General features: G+C 40.8%; 1 protein-coding gene and 1 long non-coding RNA gene across 2 annotated transcripts; one reads left to right on the top strand and one right to left on the bottom strand.

The window, feature by feature from the left end:
* Window positions 1-34: 34 nt before the first annotated feature.
* Window positions 35-24,922, top strand: LOC116664828. Its single transcript, XR_004321310.1, has 5 exons — window positions 35-202; window positions 7,008-7,150; window positions 23,242-23,311; window positions 23,531-24,163; window positions 24,781-24,922. It is a non-coding gene; the product is annotated as an uncharacterized LOC116664828 (long non-coding RNA).
* WEE2 (WEE2 oocyte meiosis inhibiting kinase) lies at window positions 4,418-25,327 on the bottom strand. Its single transcript, XM_006185358.3, has 11 exons — window positions 24,916-25,327; window positions 20,059-20,255; window positions 18,233-18,284; window positions 16,225-16,397; window positions 14,938-15,059; window positions 10,684-10,830; window positions 9,937-10,044; window positions 9,723-9,808; window positions 8,804-8,974; window positions 7,000-7,142; window positions 4,418-5,513 (listed from the first exon to the last, which is right to left on the bottom strand). The coding sequence occupies exons 1-11, from the start codon at window positions 25,252-25,254 to the stop codon at window positions 5,357-5,359; spliced, it is 1,695 nt and encodes a 564-aa protein (XP_006185420.2). The 5' UTR covers window positions 25,255-25,327; the 3' UTR covers window positions 4,418-5,356.
* Window positions 25,328-26,308: the final 981 nt, after the last annotated feature.

Here is a 26,308-nt window from a genome sequence, read left to right as displayed (position 1 = left end):
AAAGTCCGCGGCGTGCGTCGTAGAAACGCGCCGGCCGGCACCGCGGGAAACATATCCCCTTAACGCGGTAGTTCCGGGAGCTTCCTTCCGGAGGGAGCGAGTGGGTCGACGCCGCCAAGTGGTGAATGGATCTGATTTAAGTTTCTTATGAAATGAAGTTACTTTTTGAAGAGGTTCCCAGCCCGGCCCTGGACGCGACGAGGTAGGCGAAACACGGGATAGCTCTGCCTCTGGGAAAAAACAGAAAGGTTCAGGTCTCCAAAAGCACAAATTAAAAAACAAAACAAATACATAGAAAAAGGGGTAGGGAAAGAGCTGAAAGCGCAGAATTTAAGAGTAATCAAAAAATTGGAAATTAAATATTTTAATGCAGTATTTAAAAAAGTAAGTGTTAAGGCAAAAAAAAAAAAACAGTGAATAAAACATGAAAATTTTTATTAAATACAGTATCTAAGCCAGATTGGATCGTGAGGCACCAGGAAAAACGTGCGCCACTATATACATGTTTTTATATATTTAAAAAGAATTTTCCCAGAACATTAAAGTACTAGAAGAAATATTGAATATTTGAAAATTATGTGTATTAAAACTCACATTGTTTTAAGTTTAAATTTCTTATTTATTCCAAAAACAGGATTATAATTTTACCTTTCTGGCTTTAATGGAAGTAAACTGATTGATGAGATTTTTAAATATTCCAAATATTTCCTGAGGAAGTGGCAATCTTAAATAATTTTTATTAACTTCAGCTTACTGATCTCGTCTTTATTTAGAATCTGATAATTTGTTCATTGGGGATTTTTTTAAATTAATTTCAATATTTTAAAAATATTGTATTAACAAACATATCATTAATCTTGATTGCTGGGTTTCTTGGCATCTCTTAAATTTTGCCTCATTCACCCTAATCCTGACCCTGGTTGGAGGAGGGGAATGGAGCCCCACAGATTGCAGAATACAGGCCAGAAGGTGCCTCCCTGGGTTTCCCCATCACCTGGCCCTGGCACTGTCCAGCTTCTGGAAAAGGAAGGTACCCTCCAAATCATGCTAACAAGCGAATCTCCTCATCCAGAACCTACTTAAAGCCTTTCAATGCCGTATTCTTACCCTAAAAGGAAAAAATACAAACTACTTAATGTGGTTTCCAACACACACCTTAACCCACTCTTTAAAGTATGACTTTCTGGTTGGTATATTTCTAGACACTTACGTCCATTTTACTTCCACCATCAAGGTATTCAGTCCTGGAAACATACCATGTTATACTGCCTTCAGGCTTTGTGCAAGTATTAATCATCCCACACTCCACCATGTTTCTATGTCATGATTTCCTCTGATGATTTCCCATTTAAAAATCCTACTTCCATTTGAGCTGTTGAGTAAAGTGAAAAACCAAATTCATCCTTTCCTTCAAAGCCAGGTGTCCCCCTTCTAAGCTCCTTGTTTATTTTAGTGGTACCAAGGTTCTCCCAGATCTGACCTTTGGAATCATCTTTGAAACTTATCCCTGGTCACCTACATCCATTCATCCACATCCAGTCACTTGGTCCTAAAAAGTTCTTTTTTCATTATGTCACAGATCTGTCCCTCTTTCTTTCCATCCACAAATACTTTGGGGTAAAGATTGTGGGAGAGATTGTCAGAAAAAAAGCAGAAAACACCATGCAAATTGAATATAGACACACGTTGGACAAACTCTTATAACTTTATAAATAACATCTTGATGGAAAATCTGGGATAATCTGAATTCTCTCTCAGACAGGAATTACCAATACACATTCTCCTTAGACTGTTGTCTGTAGAACATAGCAAGTGCAGTTTTCTTTGACAAAAGCATATTAAAACATATAAAATTTTAGAGGGAAGGGTATGGCTCGGTGGTAGAGCATGTGCTTAACATGCACAAGGTATCCTGGGTTCAATCCCCAGTGCCTCCATTAAATAAATAAATAAATAAACAAACCAAATTACCCGCCCACCCAAAAAATAAAAATAAAAAATAATTATAAAATGTATAAAATTTTAAAATATACAATGTCATGGAAGAACAGAGTTAAAGCATTTTCTTCTGCTATCAAATAGATCCTCCTTCCCAACATGGACAGACACTTCAGGGTTGCTCTGCTCTCACTGTCCTCTCCCCATACTTAACAAATTTCTGTATTCAAGTCGTCCTTCCTTGTTCTCACATTTCACTTTCTTTAAATGTCTATGAAGGTGCCTCCCTCTCCCCATTGATTGTCAGCTCTTAGAGAACAGGGACCTTGCCGTGAATATCCAATTAGCAATAAGCTTTAAAACAAGAACAGGCCTTTGAAGGGCCCAGGCCACGGGCCAGGACAAAGAAATAGAACCCAGAAAGATACTCAAATAGGCCTGAATTGGGGAATTAAAAAAAAAAAAAAAAAGAATCAAGGACCTGGAAGAGTAGCTGAAATGTATTTTTGTATTAAACATACCCCTTTCAAGAATCTACAGTTTGCATTTTGATTAAGAAATTCTGAAACCTCTCCATTGTGGATATATACCTGCACACACACTTTAACATTATCATAAACTTTCTGTAGTTCATCCATGGACCCAGAAAGGGCCTTTTCAATGCTGAGAAGTGGTGAAAGCATCGTGGCTTTAATCAGCAAGCATAGCCTTTGGCAATAGTGAAATAATTCAGGGCTTTCGTCCTTTGCAAAGCTCTCTGAGAAAGAGACATGGCCACAAAGTTATCTTTGTCCTTGCCTTTTTTCCCCTCTAAATTAAAAAAGTCTCAGTTATAGGCATCAAGTGGTAGAGACAGGTTTGGCAGTGCTTTTATGCAGATAAGAAATGGACAATTTTGACATTTTTTAGATATTTCAATCAAGTTCTCGCTTTGCTTTTAAATCAGTTTTTCCTCAAGCCTGATAATAACTGTTGGAAAATTACGGTACTTGTTACCTGAACTGATTACTAGCATCTATTTTACATTGATTGAAAAGCAGCATTAGCAATACTCCATAGTTACTGTAGTTTCTCCATAGTTACTCTCCATTTTCTGTTAAATTTAAAAAAAAAATCAACCTGACAATTTTTATGCAATTCAGGATTGACATTATGGTTCATATATTTTTTAAAAAGCCTAATTGTTCAGGCTGAAATGTTGACATTTATCTTTCAACGTTCATCTTTCTACAGCTTTAGGTAAATAGCTTCCATAAATTGGTAGATATGTTAGAGCTTAGTAAAGCACAGTAGTATTTCTTTATGACTTCTTTAACTCACAATTATCTATTGGCAGCTTAATGTCAGTGATCATGTTTAAGGTACATCTATAAAAACGCAACGTATTTATTTCCTAAAGTATGTAAATTTAACATCCTTAAGGTTATCAGCTCAATGATGTTCATATTCCATAGTTTGATATTTAATAGTTAGATCCTTGGTTATCTTGTGATCTCAGCTCAGAAACAGAACTTCATGATGGAGGATGGAGCTTCTTACCGAGGCAAGGGGATAAACTTGCAACTGAAATGGAATGGGTTAAATCCCGAGCCCAGTGAAGACTCAGCCCCTCTCACACTTAGCGTCTATGCAGCTACCTGCACTTTTGGTGGCTTCCTGCTACCATGGAGCCCAGCAGAGAGAAATGGAGAGAAACCAATAGTCTGGCACCAGGTCCATTCAGGTGCCAGTGTAGGCTTCAAGGAACATGGTAGAAAAAGGGTCATAGACCCTAATAGGTGTCAATGCCTGAGAAGACAAGTATAACCATCGAATTCTGGTCTATGCATTGCATACTCTTAATGATACACCTGTTTATAAATCACAAGAGGGGAGGGTGTATCTCAATGATAGAGTGCGTATGTAGCATGCACAAGGTCCTGGGTTCAATCCCCAGTACCTCCATATAAATATATACCTAATTAGCCCCTGCAAAAATCAATCAATCAATCACAAAGTGTGCTTGACCCTACTCTGTATTGCAAGGCACATGGCTGGTGATTGGAGGGGAGAGAGAGAAACCTGAATGAAGACAAGTTTTTTTAAATGCCAATAGGCAATACAGAGCACTACACACCACTTAATTGCATGGAAGAAATGGCTGCTCCAAAACAGAAGAATGATATGATGGTTTATTCAATTTTTTTAACTTTTAATTTTCTTTTAAAAATTAAGGGAAAAGAAGAAAATAAGGGAGCAAAAAAGCCTACCAGCCATTAAGAGGCTAACGTTATGAATATGACACAACTAGAAGTTCTCAAAAGCTTTTGTGACCAGTGTTATTTTATATCATAGCCGTGTAGATGGGCCTTAAAGCCAAGACCTATTAGCCTGAAAATTCCCTCTCCTCTGTGCTCATGAAATGGTTTCCAACATAAATTTCTCATTCATTGTTAGTTACATATTTACAAAGAAGAGTGCCACTCATATTTGGCTTTGGACAAGATAAAAACCTTTATTTACAAACATTCTAATCCTTTAAAAAATATGTGCAGAGAAAATGATTTAGATAAAACATGATTTTTAAAAAGTCACAGGAAGCAAAGCCAACTTCTGATAAAAATCGAGGAGAAATTGGTGACCCCTGGAAAGTAAAAAACAGTAATTAACAGTTACAAGAGGATCAAGGCAAATAGACTGAGGGAGAACAAACCGCATCAGATTTCCCTCAAACTCTCTACCCAGGGTTCTTGTTCCAAAAGTTAATAGGCAGCTCAGAAGTCTCAAGTTTTTTAGAGTCTTATTTCTACCCACCCCACATAATGCTGAAGTCATTTACTTAATAAATACAATGTCAGAGAAAGGGTTTGTCTCCACTCAGGGAATACAGTAGGAAAACTACTTGCTCAAAGTGGCTGAGAATTCTTTGAGGAAATAAAATCGTATTACCTGGGATGCACTCTTGAAATCCAGGCCCATTTCTTATTAGCTGTTACCTCAACTCAAAGCAAAATCAAACTCCTTTCTATTCGCAGGGAGGGTCCCTGGGATCCTTGGTGGGTAGGCAGGCATCCTCTTAGTCCACAGCCCGCTCCGGGGGCTGCTTCCTTGTCTCCCTTCAGTCCAGAGGCCCGTGCTTTCCCATTGTGCATCAACGGATGTGAGAAGTGAACCAACTGTTGACAGGTGGTGTGAGCAGTATAACGAGAGAGAAGAGAAATGGCTGCCAATTATTATACCTGGGACCACTGCCGCTAGGAAGCCTTAACAGCTGCAGGATCTTGGCTGTAAATGCTAAATTAGGAGTGGCTTTTGAGATTTTGGGGCACTCCCGTTGGTTAGTCTCTCCATTTATAAGGGGAAGATTGACAGGGTCAGTATGTACTTCTGGAATTCTGGAAACTGTAAGGTAAAAGGTGAGTTGCTGTGAAAGGAGTTCTTATGGGGAAGACTGCCCCCAGGTGAAGCTTGAAGACTTGGCGCTCCTTCCTCCCACCAGGCGCTTGCTGCTTCTCGATACTGTGGGGGTCGCAGAGGACCCAGGGACACTGTGGCCTTCCTTGGGGGACTGGGCCTGCTGGGCTTCCTTCAGTTCCCTGGCAGCAAGAGAGAGAAAACATAGGTTACTTGGCCTAGATTAGAGGTGGTATTTATGATCCAAACTAACATAGATTTTTCTCTTTTTCAGTTATTTATAGAAACAAGCCTGATCTATACACAGAATAGAATCTTAGCTCCTCTGATTATCTTAAAAAATGGCTGGCACACAGGTGCCACAGCACAGGGCAGGTTCAGTTTCCTGAACCCTACTGATTGTCTTTAAAATTTAAAAAAAAAAAAATGATAAATGAACAACTCAGCAGGCTCTATGTGAAAGCTACCAGGGTCCACAAAGCAAAGCCCATGGATCAGATCTGACCTGCCACCTGTTTCTGTAAATATGGTCTTACTGGAACTCAGCCATTCCCAGTCATTTATATATTGTTTATGGCTGCTTTCCCATCACTGCAGCAGAGTTAGGTAATTGCAGCAAAGATCATATGATCCATGAAGGGTAAAATATTTACTATCTGGGTCTTCATAGAAAAGTTTGCCAACCCCTGGTCCAGACAGTTTCGAGGTGTCTCCCCCGTCTCTATAATGTGTGCTTACTGCTGGTGATGGCTGGTGACATTCACAGAATGCCCACACCACACCATAAGGAATACTTATATTCCTGTCTCAACATATATAAGTATTTGTATTTTATTTATTAGCAAAACTAGAGCCAAGAAATATTAAGTTTCTTGTTAGGCAAAATTACCTGACTAAATGCATAAAGTCTCCACAACTCATTGCCAAGAAATCACTTGAGGGACCTTTCAGGCTTATCACCCTAAGCTGGATGTGCATCCAAGAAGAAGCTGGACTTCTAAGCTTATTTTAGGCAACGGCTATTTTTTCATCTCCTTTTGTATTTTCAAAAGTGCACAGTGTAAGTAATAATTACTTTAATATGCCTTCAGAACCCTGCTCAAACATCACTGCCTGACCTTTATACCAAATCCACCCTGTCTAATTAATTAATTTCCATTCGTTAAATGAAGGAATCCATTAGTAAATAAATGCACACATAAATACAAGCTTACTTGAGTAAGTAATAGGACTGTTTCCTTTGGCTTGGAAAAAGACCTTTTTCTCTAAACCTGTGCAAGACAAACTCTGCCTGCCCCCAATGTTTAATGGATTTCTAAGAGGTCTCTTCCCCCCTTAACCATGGTTATCTTATATTGGGTGATCATCTACCAGTTACTTACATACCTGTTGTCACTCAGAATCCTGCTAAGTTTTCTTAACTAGTTTTATTTCCTTGAATGCACTTGCATTAACTGGAATTTTCTCTCTCAAGCAGTCTAGTCATAAAGCCTCCAGCCCCTGGTTACAAAGGGCCCAATGCTGCTAGCTCTTTGTGGGCAGGGGTGTATGTGTTATAATGTTGGATTCCGCTTGAATCCGTAGAGAAGACACACCAGACCAGGCATGTCACTCACTATGAGCAGTACACAGATAGATTCTTCCTCATTTCCAACACCCAACATCTACCTTTCCAGGGAGGCTGTCTTGAACTTTTCCAAGTTCAGCTGCTGCTGAAGCTCTTCCGTTTTCCCCAGGGAGGGACAGAGAACTCGACTTTTGGCCAGAGCCGCTGCAGAAGGTCTCTCCTCCGGATCGGGGTGGATCATGTTCTGTTGAGGTAAGCCCAAAAGGGAGAAAAGAGAAGCTTCACTATTGGGAAAAATCTCCCCACCCAAGCCAACTCCAACCCCACTTCTGCTGGTGGATTTTGTGAAACTCTGCTTCTCCTTTGTGCAAAGGGAAGAAATAAATGAAAACTTAGCTCCACCTGGGATGGGAATATAACCCCTGTCTGGTAGCATCAGTCATCCATACCTTTGACCTGTCTTTCAGTATCATATTTTAGAGCTAGTTGAATGATTAACTAGTCTAATGCCTTAATTTTAAACAGGAAGAAACTGACACCCTAAGATAAAAAGTGGCTTGTCCAAGTTATTGACAGGATCCAAACCAACACCCCAGGTACCCAGCTCCTAGTTCAGCTCACTTTCCACCATAACTTCCTCATTTTTCACTTTACTTAAGGATATCCCACCAAGACAGTATTCCTACAGCATCTATCTTCTGGTAGAGGATATCTGCAACCTAAAATGACGGGAATGCAGTTTTTAACAAATACCTAATTATGTACAGCAATTAGCAGTATCAAATAATGACGAAGACACTGACCCTTCCATTTGGGGACCAATGTTCAGAGCCAGCCTCTCTACTTACTATGTAGCCTTGACCAAGTCACTTAACTTGCTTGCTGAAACTCAAGTTTCCTGATATTTAGGATAGCAACATCTACCTCCTGGACTGTGGGGAGAATTAAATGAATTAACATATACATATTACCTAGCACAGGGCCAGCACTGAGGTAGTCTGTAAATATCAACTAAATCTAAGAGCAGTTTACACACAGAAATAGGTGATTAGACTGTGAACAAAGGACCACTGTGACGAAGGGTCTGCCTTCCTTCAGGAAAGCAGAAGTAAGGAAGAAGTACAAGTGTGGAACTAAGTTTGAAGTTTTCAGGTAAGCAGTGAAACTCAAGTTTAATCTCCAAGAGAGGAGATATTTCTAAGGCTGTTTTAGGGATTCTAACCAGTCCTGTTCCTTAAGCCATGAAGTAAGTCTTGCATATACATTTTGTTTCTCTAGTATAGTTCTAGGCTTCTCAATAGTGTAGGTATTTTTGTACCTCTCTTTGTTTCAATATAATACCTTCATTTCCTTGTCCCTACGCATCTTAGGTTATAAAGTACAAGTAACACAGGGATTCCTAAAGTAACATTATGCCTTTCTTCCAGTAGCTGCAAATGACTGATGGTATTGTCAGTTCTCCATCCATAGAGTAGCTTATATTTCCCCTATAATACTCAAAATTCAATTTTTTGAATATTACCACCATTACCATTGATAAGAGTTAAAACCCTGAAATAGGACATAAAGAACGGGTTTAATTTTGGAGTTAATCAGTTATCGAAAGTGAAATACAAGTCAAGGAACTGCTCTGAGTCTTGGTTTCTTCACAGGGTTGTTAGAAAGGATAAAGGAAAAAATTAAAGTAACAGGATTTTTAAACTCTACCAACAGGATTTCATGATATCCTCAAGTTTCCTAGAGAAGCTTTAATCTGTCCTGTTTTTCTGGGCTCCCTGCTTATGAGTCTTTTTCCCTTCTGTCAGTGGCACTACCAATCTCCCCATTTCCTTTTCTCCACCTCTTGCCATTACATTTAAAGAAATAATTATTTCCATCTTCTCTTCATCTCATAAGAGATACCACCTTGAGTAGATTGTGAAATTCTTCGGAGAGCTCCTGAGGCATGTCGGGAAGATTACCCTCACGGATGTGATGCCACTCGGCGCCATTGGTGGGTAACGACTCTGCTCCCGCAGCCACTGCAATGGTCAGTCCCAGGGCAAATATGTCTGCTTTGGGAAGGTGCTGATAATTCTTCAAAACAGAAGACAGGAAGGCCAGTTAGTTGGCCAAATGAAGTGAGGCTAGACTAAAATACAACTGGTAAGAGAGGTTCGTTTGAATGCGTATGAGTTTAAACAGACACAATGAGCACAGTCCTGTCTGCTGTGGTGAGGGGTCTATTTCTAGAGAAGATGGGGGTCAGAGCATAAACCCACCCGATTCGCGCTGCTGTGCCCTAAGATACCTGAGGCAGAATCTTAGCACCATTCTGCTCTGTCAGGCTTAAAGAGGCCTGATGCATAGATTGGCTGATCACACAAAGGAAAGGCTTCTTTTTTCCCTGACTATCACCCTATAGAAAGTTACATCCTTCCTTGGCCAGACTTCACCATCTTAGAAGGTGAGTGATAACTAAAGGTCATTTCAGTGACCAGAGCTGGTGGTTCTGTCAAAAGGATAGTAGTATGATAAAGATGGGTTGGACCAACAAAGGCTTCCTTCTGACTAGGAAATCCATAAATTTAGGAATTCCAAGAAATACTGGAAACAGTAAAGGACCTTTACAAAAAACAATACAAATATTGATTAAGCCAGCTTTTCTCATGCTTTTTTGGATAAATTTCTCTCCTATCTTTGATTTCCATTCTGAATAGGAAAAGGGATAGTATAAATTTAAATTATAAATATATACATCTAATTTGCTGCACTGTCAACTTTCATTTCAGAGTCAAAGGTGTTTAATGGATTATAAAATACTCTCTGTTTCCCTAATTTGTACCTCCTGCAAAATCTCATTAGCCAGGAAGCGACTGTCTCCCTCCTCCACCTTGGGTGTGCTTATTGATGTCACATGCCCCAAGTCACCTGAAAAAAGAAAAGAAATAGAGGTCTTTAAAAGCATGTCTTTCTTAAACTGGAATACATGGAGTGGGGTTATCAGCATAAATTTTAGAGCACAGTAGTATATCAGTCAGGTTACAGGACAGACTCACCAATTTTATACATCACATTGGCAGAGAGAAACCAGTCAGCTTCATTTTCAATCTCTTCTGGGACTACAGGAGAGTCGCTTTGCATCTTGTGACAAATGAAGATGTTACCTGGAAAAAAAAAATACAGAATTGTCCTAAGTAATGATTCCTAAGCTTTTTCACCCCAGAGACTCTTTTCTGTAAATTATTATTTCAGCCACCCTCCTTTCCTGTGTGCATTGTAACAAGACTACCAACGTTTCTTTTCTCCCATGAACTCTCTCACACTTCTCAACAGCTCAGTGATTGATAATATATATTTAAGTCAAACTTAACCCTCAAACATACCCCAAACAAAAAATAAGCCAAAACAAAATAGTAACAACATTTCCTTGTACTTGACATTAATGAGTGCCAAAACCATTCATTTCTGTTCACTTCGATCAGTGCTGAGTTACAAAGAATACAGCACTAGTTGTAAACAGTCAGGATGTAGCCAGTATGCTGTCACGTTGTCTCTGCAGTAAATTAAGTACTTGTTTTCATACTTTGGCTTCACCATCTGGAAGTTTTTTCTCTCTCTGTCCCCTAGGCTCAGGGAGGGGGAATGGTTAAAGCTGTTTGAAATTGATGCAGAGAGGAATTGATGAAAGGGATTCTACCAGCAAACAGCATCTTTGACAGTTGACAGATACACAGGCACAGATTCTGACAATGGTGGGGGAAGAACTAAATACGGCCAGAGGAGCAGAGGAGAGCTGTACTGACTTGGTTTGATGTCCAGGTGCACCATGCCGGAGCTGTGGATGTACTTAAGCCCAAGGGAGATCTGCAGAAGGATGTCCTTGAGTTTTGGCTCTTGAAAATGATTACCAGACTTTGCGTTCTCAGATATCGCAGCCTGTAAGCTCCCACCTGGGAAACAACAACAGGGAGTAGCCCCCTAGAATGAGAGAAGAGCTATGAATCTTGTAGATGAAAGCATAGTAAATATACAGTGAATTCCTCATGAATGACCTCAGTCCAACAAGGCCACTTCAGTGTCAGTGCAGATCATAACATCTGCCCCGTCTATACCAGAGACATGTTGGAAAGCAGAATTACAGGGCCTTTAAGGAGGAAGAGAAAACATCATTTCCTAGGTCTATATGTGGTCCTATCACCTTGAGTGTGCCCCAACTAACATTTTTCAAGTTCTACCTAGTTATCAACCAGAAGGCCAGTCAGGCCTAGTCATATAGCTACTATGGTGTTGATGAACAATTCTGTGTCAGTGTCAAGCTAGTAATTATAGGCCATTAGTAATTTTAATGTAATTGATTCCAAGTTCAATCCATTAAAATATATATCATGAAATAACAACACATAATGATTGCTGACCCAAGGAAAATATGAAAAACCTCAGTATGTACCTAAACCCTATTTGAGCCACAGTGTTTATACAACAAATACTTCTCATTATTATCAATAAAAAGATAAGGCCTGGGCTCATCTGACTGCCTGATCTTAGATGCCCCTATCCTAAGGTATTGGAATGCTTTTGAACCTGTTATTTCATTAATTAGCATTTACTAGCAGCCTATTCTGTCAAACTATAGAGTCCTGGGTTTCCATCACCCAGGGTACCACCTGCAGACGGCTCCTGTCATTGCCAGCATGGTGCTTTAGGAGGAAAGCCTGCTCCTGGGCAGCTCTCCTCAGACCATCTTGGTGAGATACACTGCTGGATTCCTTCCTTTAGATAAAAGAAAAGATACTTACCCCACTTAGCAGGAGGAAAAAAAACTTAAGAAAAATATATCTATGTTTTCCTGTCTCCTCATGAGGACTGACAGATACTAGAACAAATAAATAGTAGAGGTCTTCTGACAATAAAATACAAAAACAACACCAACAATTCAACAGGATCTTTTGTTCATGTATTTGTCTTCTCACAATCTTGATTTTATGTTGCTACCAACAACGGAAGCCTATTTTTCTGCTAGTGAAGTTGCACTTATTTTGTAGAAAAATATAACCAGCATCATGGTGTTCCAGAGGATACCAGCTTCTGGATGTCCCATCATTTAAACAAATGTGAGAACCACATTCTAGGGGAATCTGCTCCATAAAACCTCAGTGACAAAGATGTCACAAGGAAATCCTGCCTTTAGGGAAAAATTAATCACCCAATCCTGAATCAGTTAGAATCCCAGTTGTGGCAGACTCAACCTACTACTGGAAAACCTTCAGATTTCTGAGTCCGACCCAGAGGTGACTTGTGGGGAACCTTGGCTAGGGTGGTAGGAGGAGGAGGGAACTCTTGATGGGCTGAGGGCTCAGGAGGGACAGGAAGGGAAATCAGATGACTGCCAGTCTCTAAGAGTTATCATCTAAGTTACCTAAGTCATCTGACTTACAGTCAGAGTTAAAACTATAACTGTACATGTTCCAGCCTGACTGCTGTGAGAGGCTGGGGGCTGAGGGGTAAGGGTAGGTGTGGAGAAACAGGGCATAAGGATGAAGAGGTGAGAAAGAGCGGAGGGAGGGGACGCAGGGGGCAGGGAGTAGAAGGAATGAGGCACTGGCTGCTCTGTTATCTTCCAGATACATCGGGCTTATTATTCTTAGAGCCACCAGGCAAAGTCTCAACGTGGATTATCCGTAACTACAAAGTATGAGGGCGTGCTTTATTTTCCGTGATCAGTTCACATTTGAAAGGTTGAATGTACGTGAATTACATTTTGATAAATCACTTACATTTTAATTGGCAAAATATCAAGTGAAATTAGTGGACCACCGTGATGAACAGACAATGATTCCCCATCATCTATCACATCTAGTCCAGAATCCTCTGCCTGGCTTTCAAGGCCCACTCTCGTCTTCCCACACTTTACCTCGCTGACCCTATTTCCTCTGAATCATCTCAGTTCTGTTAGTCTGCTTACCACCTGCTAGGCCAGACCCATCCCCAATACCATGCTTTTACCCTGCATGCTGTCCCCCCACCTAGACAAAACAACTAGAGTGCCCCCTCTTCTTCCCTAAACTCTAGTAATTCTTCCGTAAGTTCTCATTCAAGTCTTACCTGCTTTATGAGATTTCCCTGGGCTGCGCTAGTAACAAGTAGTGCCGAGTTCTTACTATGTAATGAGAATTGACACTGTGCTAGCATTTGGCACAGATTGTTCCTAATTCTCCAACCACTCCCTTAAGTAAATATTACTGTCTCTTTACTCAGTGAGATTAGGTGACATCCCAGTGATCCTACAACCAGTATGTGACAGAGCTGGGCTGGAACCCAGGTGCCTGACTTTGAAGTGCAGGCCCTTCCCACCACTGTGCTGCCTCTTGCGCACATGCATCCTCTCTGAATGCTTTTTAATCCGTAGTTGGATCATCTGGCTTTGCATCAGATTGTCCCTTGTGTGTTCATTGTAACAGAGCCAATGGAATAAAGCCCACTCTGCAGTATTCTCACCCTAGAGCTTAATACAGTGTCGAGCCTATAGAAGGTATTCAAATGTTCGAAAGAATTAGATGATTTGTAATAGATCACTTTGTCTCATTCCTTATGAAAATTTGAAACTTTTACATTGCCCCAATTAAAATTTACATAGCCCACAGGTAAAAATTAATGTTTTGCTTTATTAATTTTTTAATTTGATATAATCCTTGTTAGTAGCTGAATGTCATGGAAATAAAACCAATCTTCTTTATAGAGAGAGGGAAGGAAAAAAAAAGAAAAGGGAGTCTCAGATTATGATAAAAGGAAATTAAGAAGAGAAGATAAAGTCTCAACATCTCAGTCACCAAGTAGAAGGAAAGGGTCCATTTTTTTATCCCAAAGAAACTATTAGGAAAAAGGTTTTGGGGTAAGCTTATTAAAGAAAAAAACTCACAAGGTTCACAGGTAAGGCTATCAGAAAATCAGCCTACAAGGAAACAATAAGGGAGATGCCACATCGTTACTTTGTAGGATGTGTTTCTATGTTTTCTGTGTTTCTAGCATTTCATAATGTTACTACCTTACCTACTCGTAAAATTAATAATACATACAATGAGAAAGCTTTATCACTGATCGCTGTTCTCAAAGCCAGACTAGACGTACATACTCAAGGCTCTCTGGTGGCTACTAAATGGACCCAAAGACTGGCTGTACTATTGCAGAAACTCAGGATGGGCGTCTTTGTTGGGGGTGCGGGGCAAAGGGAATGCCATTATCCAATATCATCATGGACAAATATGGAAGCATCCTAAAATGATGGTAAGTCTCTATTCAATTAGGTAGCACTTTTCTACTTTACCACTGAACATTTTGATGAAAAATATTTCTAAGAAAACAATATATAACGATTGTTATGTCACCACTTAATCATAGATTAGAAACATTAATCATGTATTAGAAATATGTTAATCCAAAGGAACACTCTTTATGATTCAAGTAGCCCAGAAAAAGGTTTTGCTAGTTATGTACAGTTGTGAAGAACCTAGGAGAATATATCTGAGGTCACTAAGTTTCAGTCTCGGCACCACACCTCATGCCCTTACTCTGGTGAGAACAGTCAAAACTCAAAGGTAAGAAGCAGCAAGAAGCATGAACAATCCTCAAATGCAAGAATCCACTTGAAATTAATCAAAAGTTGGCTATATAAGTTTATCACCACCTCCCCCAAAATGGTAGGGACTATGGCTTACATCTTTTAGAATACCTGGTCAATGGTAAAAGGATCTTTACCATTCAAACCACTAGGGGAAAAGTTATCTAAGTATTAATCAAAGTGTGAAGGAAATGAGAGCTTCTCTGTATCAGCTACACATGACCTTTGAAGAAAATATGTAATACTATAAACCTAAAATTCCTTTTCAACTCAGTTCACTTTCTCTGTCTCTCTGCTTCCAAGCAAAACAAAGAGTACAGACTTTTAGGTATGACTCTGCTACACCTGGCATAAACTACAAGACAGAGGCAAAGATTTTTTTTTTTCCTGAAGACTTAAAAAGTTCATCTCCCTCTCTGTAGATATTAGCCCACACACTTACCATTGCAGTATTCATTCTGAATGATCATGTGGTCATCTTCTGCCCACGCAGAGTAGTAACGTACCACGTGGGGGTGATGCCCAAGCACCGCGTGCGCATACACTTCGTGCAAAGCCAAATTCCTAAGAGACAGGAAAGCATTGAGGAAGATGAGGCAGGGTAACATACATGCAAGTGCTTTCTCAGAGACAAGATGTGAGGCATTAATAACAATAGCAGAACGTTTATTGCGTGCTCATCGCTTGCTTACTATCTTCTCTCATTTAACTTTGTAAGTCCTCAGTATGATGAGGTGGCAAGGATGAAGGGTTTAGAAAGTTCAGTGACTGGCCCAAAGTCAAGCTGGTGATAGTAGACCTAAGACCAGAACCTTGGTCATCGTGGACCACAGTCCATGGTTTTTGGATTGAACATGGCATATGGAAAGAGGAGTGTGTGAAAACTACCTCAGCAGCTTTGGTTCTTATTTTCACTGATTATGATCTAAAAAATCTTGGTGGGCTTGACAAAAGAACTACCGTAGACTCGATTGTGTATATCCTGATGGGCCCCCTACCTTCCCTGTGAAGGCTACACAGTCGTTAGCCAGTACTAAACTTGGTCAATAGGATGTACTCACAGGAACGGTCTTGGGAAGAGACAGTCATTATAGAACAGGAAACCCAACACCAAAAAGGCAAAATATAGTACTTGATCAATTTCAGTGTAAAAATGAAGCATTCCGAAGCCGAATTTCAGATTCAGCATTGTAGTGTTACATCCCCAGAATTCATAAAAAGCATTGGCCAAATCTGAAAATATTTGTTTTCCTTGTGAAAAGGAAGAACTTTTGAACAATTAGTTCTAGGAATGAAATTTAAATTTGTTCATTTTTCCTTGCTTGTATTCTTTGAAACTTGGCAATTGAATTCACTGTTAATACAAAGTAGAGATTACCAATGAGTTAACTTCCTACTTGGCAATATTTCTGATGAACTAAACAGGCACCAGAAGATCATCCCATAAATCTATTCATTTAAAAAAGCAGTAAGACCAATAGTTAAAGCCACAAGAACTGCAAACAAACAAACCCACAACATGATTCCAAATGCTCATGGTATACTTCAGGAAATAGCTTATCTCTGATTTGGACAATTCAGAAAGGTTATGAGTGTGAGCCAACATACACTGGGGGAGGTGATTTTATAAAAAGTAGCAAGCGGTGTGTTTTTAGTGGCATCAGTGCTATTTTTCAAAATATTTTGACAGACCCGAGTTGTACTTCTAATACATTTCAAAGATACTCACTCATCTGATAGTCCTGCAAAAGGTTTTGTGGAGCGTTTTATTGCATAAACACATCCATCCAGCCTCTTTATGCACTTGTAGACTGTGCCAAATTCCCCAACCCCAATTTTTTCTACCTCCAAGAATTCTTTTTCATAGCGGGAAGCCATGTTGGTTTCTCGAAGAACACATCTCTGAAATATTTAAATGAAAAGTTAAACAAATTCTTCCTAACATATGTTGAGCAATAAAATTAAGGCATATTATATTCCTAAATTTCTCTAAGTTTTCAAAAAGACTTTTGAGGCAAATCCACTGGATTCTGTCTGTCTCAATATTCATGGTAGCAAGACCCCCCCCCACCCCGAGTTTCTGACTACCTTTTCTGTGCTTTCTATAACCTTCCATACAAATCTGTACTCTTCTTTCCTATGTGTTCCTAGAAACAACATATCTATTCACAGCCAGCACTACTGTCCTCTGCTAAAGTGGTGGGTGAGCTCCTGGTGGCGGATGTTTAAAAAAAGAAGAACATCTCGCTTTGACTCTCATCTACTTGTCTCACAGTCTGGCTGCTACTGTTTTTGTATCAAGTTGAATAAACATACTATGTTCAGCTTGCTTCCCCCAGAAGCTAGTCCAGGAGAGCAAAACTGTCAAATTCTTATATCAGAATGTATGCTCCCACTCCCCCTACTGGCCGACTAGCAACATCAGTCGTTGCTCTGCTAGTAAATAACTCCAGCAAATCACTGACCTCCTTTATCAGTTTTTTCATTTGTAAGATGAGGATCATAGCAACTATGCCTCAGGGTCCTTTCAAATATTACATGAGAATTATATATATTACAAATACATACATTATCAGTAAATGGTAGCTGTAATAACAAAAATCACCGTAGATTTATATGAATCTCAAGCCAACCTGATTTGTCTCTGAAATCTTCTGTTCCTAATATCCCCATTAGCAAGAATTTTTTTCATCTAAGGGTTTAAAAAGTCTTGACTCTTGCTAGCTCTTCATTTTCAACAGCCAATTCCAATCAGTCTTCATCAACAAGATCTGTAATTTTCCTTGCTCTTCTCCAGTCTCAAGCTCTGTTTCTTTCACATCTGGATTTGCTACAGCTAATAGCCCTGTCTCCATCTCCTCTAACAGTGAGATTATTTTTGAAAAAATAATGCTGTAGGATCAGACAAACCTAATTATTTCCCATGAGGAATCCACACTTCTGATCAGAGGCCTGAAGTTTCGGGTGGGGCATCCTCGTCTCAGACACCACGTGAGCCAGCTCACCATCCACATCGCTCCCCCTCCCCCCCCACCCCTCCCCGGTGTGCACCGAGCACTGTAATGTCATGAAAACATGCCTATGTCCAAACATCTTTATGGCAACTTAATATCCCACTGACTTTATAGTTTACTTGGCTGTTCTTCTATTATTGGATATTGACTACTCCCCACCCACCCCCCTTTTTTTTTACTAGTACAGTTAAGACTGCAACACACATCTCTGGTGGTACTGTTTACAGCTTTATTTTCTTAGTTCAGATGATCAAATGAGGGATCCTAGGTCAAAGATTGTGACCATTATAAAAATCAATAGACACTGGCACATTTAAGAGCTAAAATTTTACATATTAACCACTGGCTTTATGCCAGATTTCTCACTTCGGGTTTTTTTTTTTTTTAATTTTTGGACCTTAAATATCTTGATTTTCCCTTCACTGAGAAGTTCCCCAGGAGTACAGAATTTTCCCCCAGATCAAAGACTAGAAGCAGTAGCTTTTAATTTAAGAATACTCCAAGGAGATGATTCAGCAATACACATATTAGACACTGTCTGTAAAGTACCAACTATCTAAGAATGTAGACCCTGATGAGAGTCCAGGTGAATTCATCTGCAAGCATGTTTACTACAAGCGTGCAGGAGGTTGTGGGGGAGGGAATGGGAGGGAGAAGGGAGGGAGGGAGGGACCAGGATGAAATGACTATGTAATGACAACTGGGCCAAAGAACTGTGCTCACCTTGGCAGGCAGCCCTTGTTCTACCTTGCCTTCTTCTGGACCAGCTTCCTCACTTGAAAAAAGAAAAGTGATATCAATGTATGATTAGCACTTATCGAGCCTGAACTAGCCAGGTTTGGGGGCTGTACAAGTAAATAATTCCTTCCCCTCTTCAATTTATATTTGGGGACAGGGATCAGCAGAAATGTTCAATATAAGAACTCAGGACAGAATAAAAACAAGGTCCAAGGGATACCATAGCCAGCATCCAATTAATTATTTCAAGAGTAAAAAAGCCTTTCCCAAAAGAGAGTATATGTAAGCCAAGATTCCAAGAATGGGTAGGAACCAGCTAAGGGAAAAGAACAGGTTTCAGGCAAATAGAACAACATATGCTGAAACATGGAGGCAAGAGAGCACACAGAACATATGTGAAAACATCAGGGCTCTCACCGCCACCCTGAAACCCGTGTCCCCCAGAGCCTGGCCCGGCTTAGGTTTACAGGCAGACTGTATGTACAGCAGAGTGTGCTCTAATCCTGGAGGAAGGTGTTTTTAATTACATCTCAACAAGCTGAAGTCTCTGACAGGCATCCTCTTTGGCATGAGAGGTTGCATTCTGGATCTTTAAGGGAAGATTTCAGTTTCTAGATCAGCCAGCCAGACTTTTCTTCTGGAGAAAGAAATGGCAAATGGAGGCTGCTACACTCATGCAAATAAATTGATGCAAGATACTTGTGGCTTAAATTTAATACTATATTCTAATACTTTATAAATACTTTATAAAACAAAAACATAGTAAATAAGAAGGGAAAAATACCCTCTCAGAATCAGTAAGTGGTTTTACAAAAGTGTCATCGCTTTCATGGCCAGGAATTTGTATCAGCAGTCTTTCCCTGCTAGCTTCAGTGAGAAGTGAAGCCATTAATTCTGATGGTATTCAAAGAGTCCTAAAAAGCTAAAACCAATGGAATACTCAGTAACAAAAGTAGACCAGTGTCCTTGTGCTGAAGTCCTGTTTACATAAGATCCAGGAAATAATATTGAGAAAACCCACTCTAGCCACAAGGCTGATCAATACATAGTCATTGATTCCAAAAGAAACAACTTAACCACATTTAAGTGTTCCACAGGCATTTAGATTGTTAGCTGAGCATGTATTTACTAAATGCATATGAGCATAAATGACTGGCCCATTTTAGAGGCACTTCTATTAAAAAAAAAAAAAGCCGTATTGAAGATACAGTACAGAAATGTCTGAGTAATCGGCACACCCCTTATTTAGGCAATTTCCACCATTTAGTGGCCTCTGTGGACGAGTGCGGTTGGTTGTACATTTTTTAGCACCTCCGAAAGCAATACTCTTTTTCTCTTCAGCCAACCTTCCATCACCTGCAGAGAAGTTCAAATCCTTACTCTGTTGTGCTCATCACCAGTCATACAACTAGACTCAAAATAACAATATATGCCCCCCCCCCCAAAAAAGCAATATACTCTCTGAAGTGTGAACTACACCTTCCCCAATTGCTAGCCTTGTATTAACCAGAGGGGCCCCCTTGAATGCAATTCCATAGCCCGTTCAACTTTCTAATTAAAGTCAGATCTGCTGCTTACTCTGCCCTGTTCTTTCACAGAGAAGGCATTTCACATATACTTCAAAGTGAAAAGATGTTGGGATCTCTGTGACAGAGCAGGTTAAAGTCAACACTGCCCGTTCAGGAAGGAGAGAATATATAAACATGATGTCAGTTTCCTTCAAAGAGAGTTCTTGTTCCTGATCAACTCTCTCCCTTCCACTTGACCATTGTAAGACCAGTTCTCAAAAACCATAGCCACAGTACACTTACACATCGCCTCGGGCTTTCCTCTTGCCATTGGATTTAAGGAATTGTTTTCTATAGGACTCCGGGGTGAAGGGATTAATGTTGACCAGAGCCAGTGAGGTCATCTCATCAGTGAAGGGACCAGGTGTGAGCCTCAAATGCTTAGAGCTTCGGGAGGGGAGCTTCCCTGTTGAAGAAATCACCGGCTGGCTCACCTGGCCCTGAATGAGGATGACAAAAGGCAAATCAGGATGGAGTTAGCTTTAAAAAAAAAAAAAGGTTCTGTATTAGTTAGCTAGTTAATATTTGAGCCAAAGAATGCTATTGCTGAAAGGGCCCTTAGAGGTTATCAGGTTCAGTGCAAACTAGTTGCGTCGTAAGTGGTCCTCCTAGGAAAAATACAGATTTTTAGTCTACCTCTAGATATTTTAATTCTGGGATCAAGCTGATTCAGGAATCTGTACTTTTGTTAAGCTCCACCTCCTTCCCCTGGTCAATTCTAGTACCTAGCCAGCTATGAAACCACCAATTCTAGTCCTACCTCTAAACTTCTTAAAGACAACATTTAAGCTTAGAAAAATGAAAAAGATCTGGTCCTTTTGTTTTCAGAATGTCTACTTTAATTTCTCCCTCAGTTATTTACCCAAGTATTTGCTTGGTGCCTACTAAGTGGCAGGTGCTGGGCTAGATGCTGAAGATGGCAGAAGTGAATTCAGCTCTTAAGGAATACACAGTCCATTAGTTAGCAGTTCATTGACGTTTCAGAAATAAACACTTTGTAAGGGAAAGATTTCATAGACTATCTAAACATGGAGGAAGTTTCCGATTCCACTCAAAATGTAGCACCAGCTGGGAAGAGCTCCACGAAGTGGGGTAAAGAGACTTAAAAGTAGTACTCTAAGCCCTTAAGATGCAAAGCTTTGCAGTAGCTGAAACTTACATACCAATACATAGGAAAATGTGCAGGACTTACCACTCCAGCATGGGGTACAGTAAGAGAACATAGGCCTGAAACCTAACCAGAACTAAATCAAATGACAGAGGGGAGAAATCAAAGACAAAGAATTCCGATGAGACAGCAGAATGCTATTATGACCTAAGTGTCGGAGGCCAGAGGAACAGCTGTGTTATAGATTTTCAAAAGTCATAGACACAGAAGCCGTGATGTAACCTCATTGTATAGTCATTGTCCTGTGAGGCTCTTTCTAAAAGAATTCTGCTGTTTTGATCATCTCTGCCCATGATGTTTGAGTGCAGAAGCTCGATTACAACATGATTCACTACATAAAAATGTAATTAAAGAATGTGAAGCTACAAAGAACTTACTATACTCACTAAATGATAGAAAGAGAAATGAAGCTATACAGTACACATAGTAACCTTAACATTTTCTTAAGTGAAGAAAAATATGTCACTGACACAGTCGAGAATTTTGACAAGGGTTTTACATATGTCTCAGAGTTCAAAGGGTAAATGACCCTGGGGCCGTCATCGGACAAAATCATCCGTGACACACAATTTTCCCATAAGCTTATTATAAGGGTTGAGTACCTTAAACTCAATGTAAGTATATCATTAAGGGTTGAACTCAAAAGAAGTAAAACTATACTGCATAATATTTCTCAGTTGTCAATGTGATTCAGGAAATGAATTTAGAATTATAGTAAAGTATTTTCTGAAGCATTTTTTTGTGATGCTGATTATCATATGGAAAGTGAAATGCATCTGTCACATATGAAACAGTGGGGCAGCCCCACCTGGTTCCAACTGCCATAGTTCAAGGACAACAAAGACGGCCTAGTAAATTTTCAGGTAAGAGGAAGGAAAAGTATTCCTATCAGGACAAACAATATCAGAATTACCAGTCTATAAATGAGAAGACTGATCGATTTTGTGAGCTCCACTTACAATATAACGACAGATATTATATTGATACGGATTTTATTGCCAGAATGATAGAATTATAAGCAATCCTTTTGAAATCTATAAGAACATAGTTTGCAACAAGATTTATGAAAGAAAGTTCTACCTGGAAGTAAAGCAGATTGACAGTTGCTGGAAAGATGACCAGATTGAGAATATAAACGTGTTCCAGAGAGGGTGGCTAATTCTCTAAGTCACTGCTCTATCATAGATGATTAACAGAAAGATACAAAATTTGGGGAATAGCTCCTTGACTTCCGAAGATGATGAGAGGAGAAGGTGGCAACCTCTTACAACATCATAGGGACTGGGAAAGACTGGCCCAGTTGGTACAATTAGTCCCCTGATGCTTGAATCCCCTGCTACAACATTCCTACCAAGTGGTCAGCAACTAGCTTTCAAGTGACTTAGCCATGGGTGCCTTACTGCCCTCTAAGGAAGCTCTTCTATCTCTAGATAATCCTGCTGGGAGATCCCTATGATGACTTAGAGCCATTTCACATCATTTCTGGTCCTATCCTTTAGGTGAGGCTGAGCTAAGCTAGTCCTCCTTTCCTCTGCATGCTTGTCTCTAGCATATCATCATCAATTATCATGGCCCTGGTCTCTCTCCTCTGACCCTGATCCAAACTACATTATTCATAAAGTGTGTACCTTCCCAGTTTTATTTCCAGTTACTCTCCCAAGCTTCTATTCTCTTTCTCTCCCTCAAATCTTGGCATTTCCAGGATTCCTACCTTGGACCACTTCTCTTCTCACTCTGGCACTCAGGCTACAGGAGCTTATACATGTACTTCAACAACTTCGTAAATGCTGGTTGTATCCAAATACAGATCTCCAACTTTGGTTGTTTTCCTCACTGAAGGACCATTTCTCCAATGATCTACACCACATCTCTTTCTCCAAACCTGTACCACCTCTAATGTCACCTACCTTGACTCAAGGTACCATCTACTCAGACAAGCAAGAAGCCTCATAGCATGCTAGATCCCGCCTCTTCCCTGAACCCGTCCATCAAGTTAGTTACCAACTCCTAAACATCTCTCACCTTGTCACTGTCCACCATTCGTTTAGGCCCTTCTCTCTTCTCAGCAGATCTGTGAGGACTACTGCCCTGCCTCCATGGTCTCTCCCACTCCATTCCATCCTTCACATGAAGGTCGTGATTTTTCAAAAATGACTCTGATCAAAATGATTTAATGATTCTGTCCCCACTTTCAGGACAAAAGCTCAATCGAGCTCTTGCCTCCCTACTTTGGCCTCACTACCTGCACTCTCTTACAGACAGACGCCCGCCACTCCGAATAACATGCAGTTTTCCAAGTGTGGCATGATCCTTCCCCTCCATAACTTGGTAGGTGCTTTTCCCTTGACCTTGAGTTCTCATTCCTTTCTTCTTTGCCTGGCAAACTCCAACTCATCCTATAAGACTGACTCTCAAACATTACTTTCTTTAGAAAGTTTTCTCAGATATCTTAAGACTCATTTCCCAATTATTTCTCATCATGCTCTACCACTCCTCTAGCATAGCTGATCGGAACTTTATTGTTGTTTATCTTTATTCATTTTGTAGGTGCTCTCTGCGGGAGTAGAATGATTTGTCAGCAGAACTTCTGCTAGCATATCAAGCTGTCAGGTTTGAAATGGGTGGATGAAATATACATGCCACGCCATGTTTTCTTGCCTATGTACTCTTGCTCAGAACCACATTCTCTGAGCCCATGTGCCCCCTTATTTCCATATATTAAAACTATACCAACTTTCATTGCCCTTCAGATGCTTCCTTCACCATCATTTCTTTCCTGATCACCCCACTGAGAAGCAGTCCACCCTGAGAACTCTGGCCATCTTGAAGCACCTATCACATAGTGTCCATAGGCACATCTCCTCTCCCAGAGACTGCTTTGTGCTCTCAAAAAATAAATGAATCATTGATTGCTTACTAGGACCATTGAAGAACACACAGATGGCCACATGAACATATTAAAAAGTAGTTTGTCTGTAATTCAGACAAGAAGCTTAGTGTTTCCTGTAGATGTGGTGCCCATACTCAGCAGGTCCAAAAGAGACCTGCTGGCAGCGCCTGGGCTGCAGTTAGAAGCACAGATGTTACTGTGATGATCTGAAGTACCTCAAGCTGAGCCAGCAGAAAGCAGAGCTGATTCCAGTCCTGAGATTCACACATCACGGCACTGGTCTACCAGAGGTAACCCTGCCCCAACCCTTGACTTCCATAGCATGAATGACATAGTAGGAAACCAATCACAGCAAGACCACAGGAATATGCTTACTTGGGCCCTTTGCCTGTTGGCCATCCTTGGCTTATACAGTAGAGTCAACAAGTTACCTCTTCGCTCACATGTAAGGAAAGAGATTGTGCCTCACTAGACCAGGGACAGGAGAGGACTTCCTCCTGGAAAGAGCAGCAGCAAAGAGATAGAAATATGTTCAAACAGTGAAATGTGAACAGTCTTATATTCGGAAATACTAGTAAATAATAACATAAAAATAGAGCCAGTTGGCATAATGGAAAGAACAAGAAACTAAGCCTAAAAGATCATGTTTCTAGTCCTTTCTCCGCCATTGGCCGAGGGACATGCCAGTTTCTCTCCCAAGACCTTGGTTTTCTCCTAGGTAGAGTACACAGGTTGGGCTGTAGGTCTCACTATTTCTTGCAGTACAAGTATTCTTTAACTGGGAGATTTTACCCCACCCAAAATGTATCTGGGGCCCACACCAATGGTTTTGAGGAGACAGTTGGCAAGACCTTTAATTCTGATTTCTAGTAACCTTAAACTCATCTTCATTTTCACCAATAAGCAGATCATTGAAGCTATGTTCAGCCCATGAAACAAATCTCTCCTCCACACAAAAGGCCTGCGTCCTCGTTCTCCGTCACTGAACTGGAGGAACACAGGCCTCTGAGACCTGCTCCCTCCTCCCCGACAAGGTACTTACTTTGGGAGTGAAGGGACTCTCGCAGGGTGGCGGCTTGCTCTTGTCTGGCGGTGCTGGTGTCTCAGGACGTGTGCGGGAGTGTGACACCGGAGTCCTCAACCCCTGATCTGGACTCTCGTGTTTTTCCCGAGGTGTGTTGAGGTCACATACGTGACTACTGGGGGTCCGGGGAGGTGTCACCTTTGCGTCTGAATCCTGAACTTGAGGCCTCTCTGGGGTTTGGCTCTGGGCCCCCTCGCTCTCCTGTGCTTCCTTCTGCCCTTGGTTCTCTTGCTCTTCTTCACAACAGGAAAAGTTTAATTTCTGCTTTGGTTCTTGGTTATCACCGTTATCCCCCATCTCAGCCAGAGAGTTTTACAACATAGGCAAGAAGGCCTGTCGGAAGGGAACAGGAGAGAGCAGCCGACGTCAGGAGGAGAAGAGCAGGTAAGCAGGCAACGTCAGCCTGGCTTTTCTCCTGCCAGCTAGCAGCTAGGTGGAGACACACCCTGGTTTTCTCACTTAAGTAGCGCATATCCGGAAGATCCCAGCTTTCCCTTATTTCCATTCCGATTAAAGAAAGCTCCAGTAACTCTTGGGCCATTAAATCCAATTTATGTATAGAACTCTTCTGGATGTCCCGCAGTCTCCCTGAACCCACGTGCTACAAACTACTAGTGAGACAGCTGGATTCGTTAATTTAGTGTGGCTTTAAAAATACACATTAGCCACGCTGGGAACAGGCTCATTATTGGAGAGAAATTTTTTTCACCCTTTTACACCTACCACTCAGAAACCTCTCCCTCTCCTCGCCTCCACTTCCCACCCCCCCAGCCAGTGGCTAGCAGCAGTCTTTGGAATTCAGCATCACCTGCGATATCGTAATGATCCTTCAAGAGCACCGGACACGTCTCGGCTGGAGTGCATCGCCCTAATGAGACACACCTGAGACCTTCGCCAGGCACACTTTTCCTAATTTCAGGCACCCTCCGCCCACCCCCAGGTATTAGCAGTTAAAGCTTTTCGGGAATGGGATACAGTTTTACTCTGAAAAGAAGAAAGGTAGAAAGATCAGCAACACACAGAAGTGATATGTATCACTTGAAAATGGCAATTACTTTGGCCCCAAATGCCTTATTTTGTAAAATACGTTTCTCTTACTGTTTAGATCTATTTCACATACATTTTCCAGTTTCTCAGTTCCCTGTGGGAAGTTTTAAAAACTACTCTAAAAAAAAAAAAAAGCCATCAATACCACTTTGTAGGAGAAACCACATGAGAGGCGATCCATGGAAAAGGAAAATGATGTACCCAAGCCCCTCGTGCCCTCAGGGGCGACTCTGGAGGCACCGGATGTGACGAACTATTTACAGAACAAACGTGGCCCTAAAGCCAGAGAGGCACTGAGGGTGAG

Source organism: Camelus ferus, chromosome 7 (assembly GCF_009834535.1).
Source record: "Camelus ferus isolate YT-003-E chromosome 7, BCGSAC_Cfer_1.0, whole genome shotgun sequence".
Classification (NCBI taxonomy): Eukaryota; Metazoa; Chordata; class Mammalia; order Artiodactyla; family Camelidae; genus Camelus; species Camelus ferus.
Note: the sequence above shows the minus strand (reverse complement) of the source record. Positions and strands in the feature narration are given on the sequence as shown.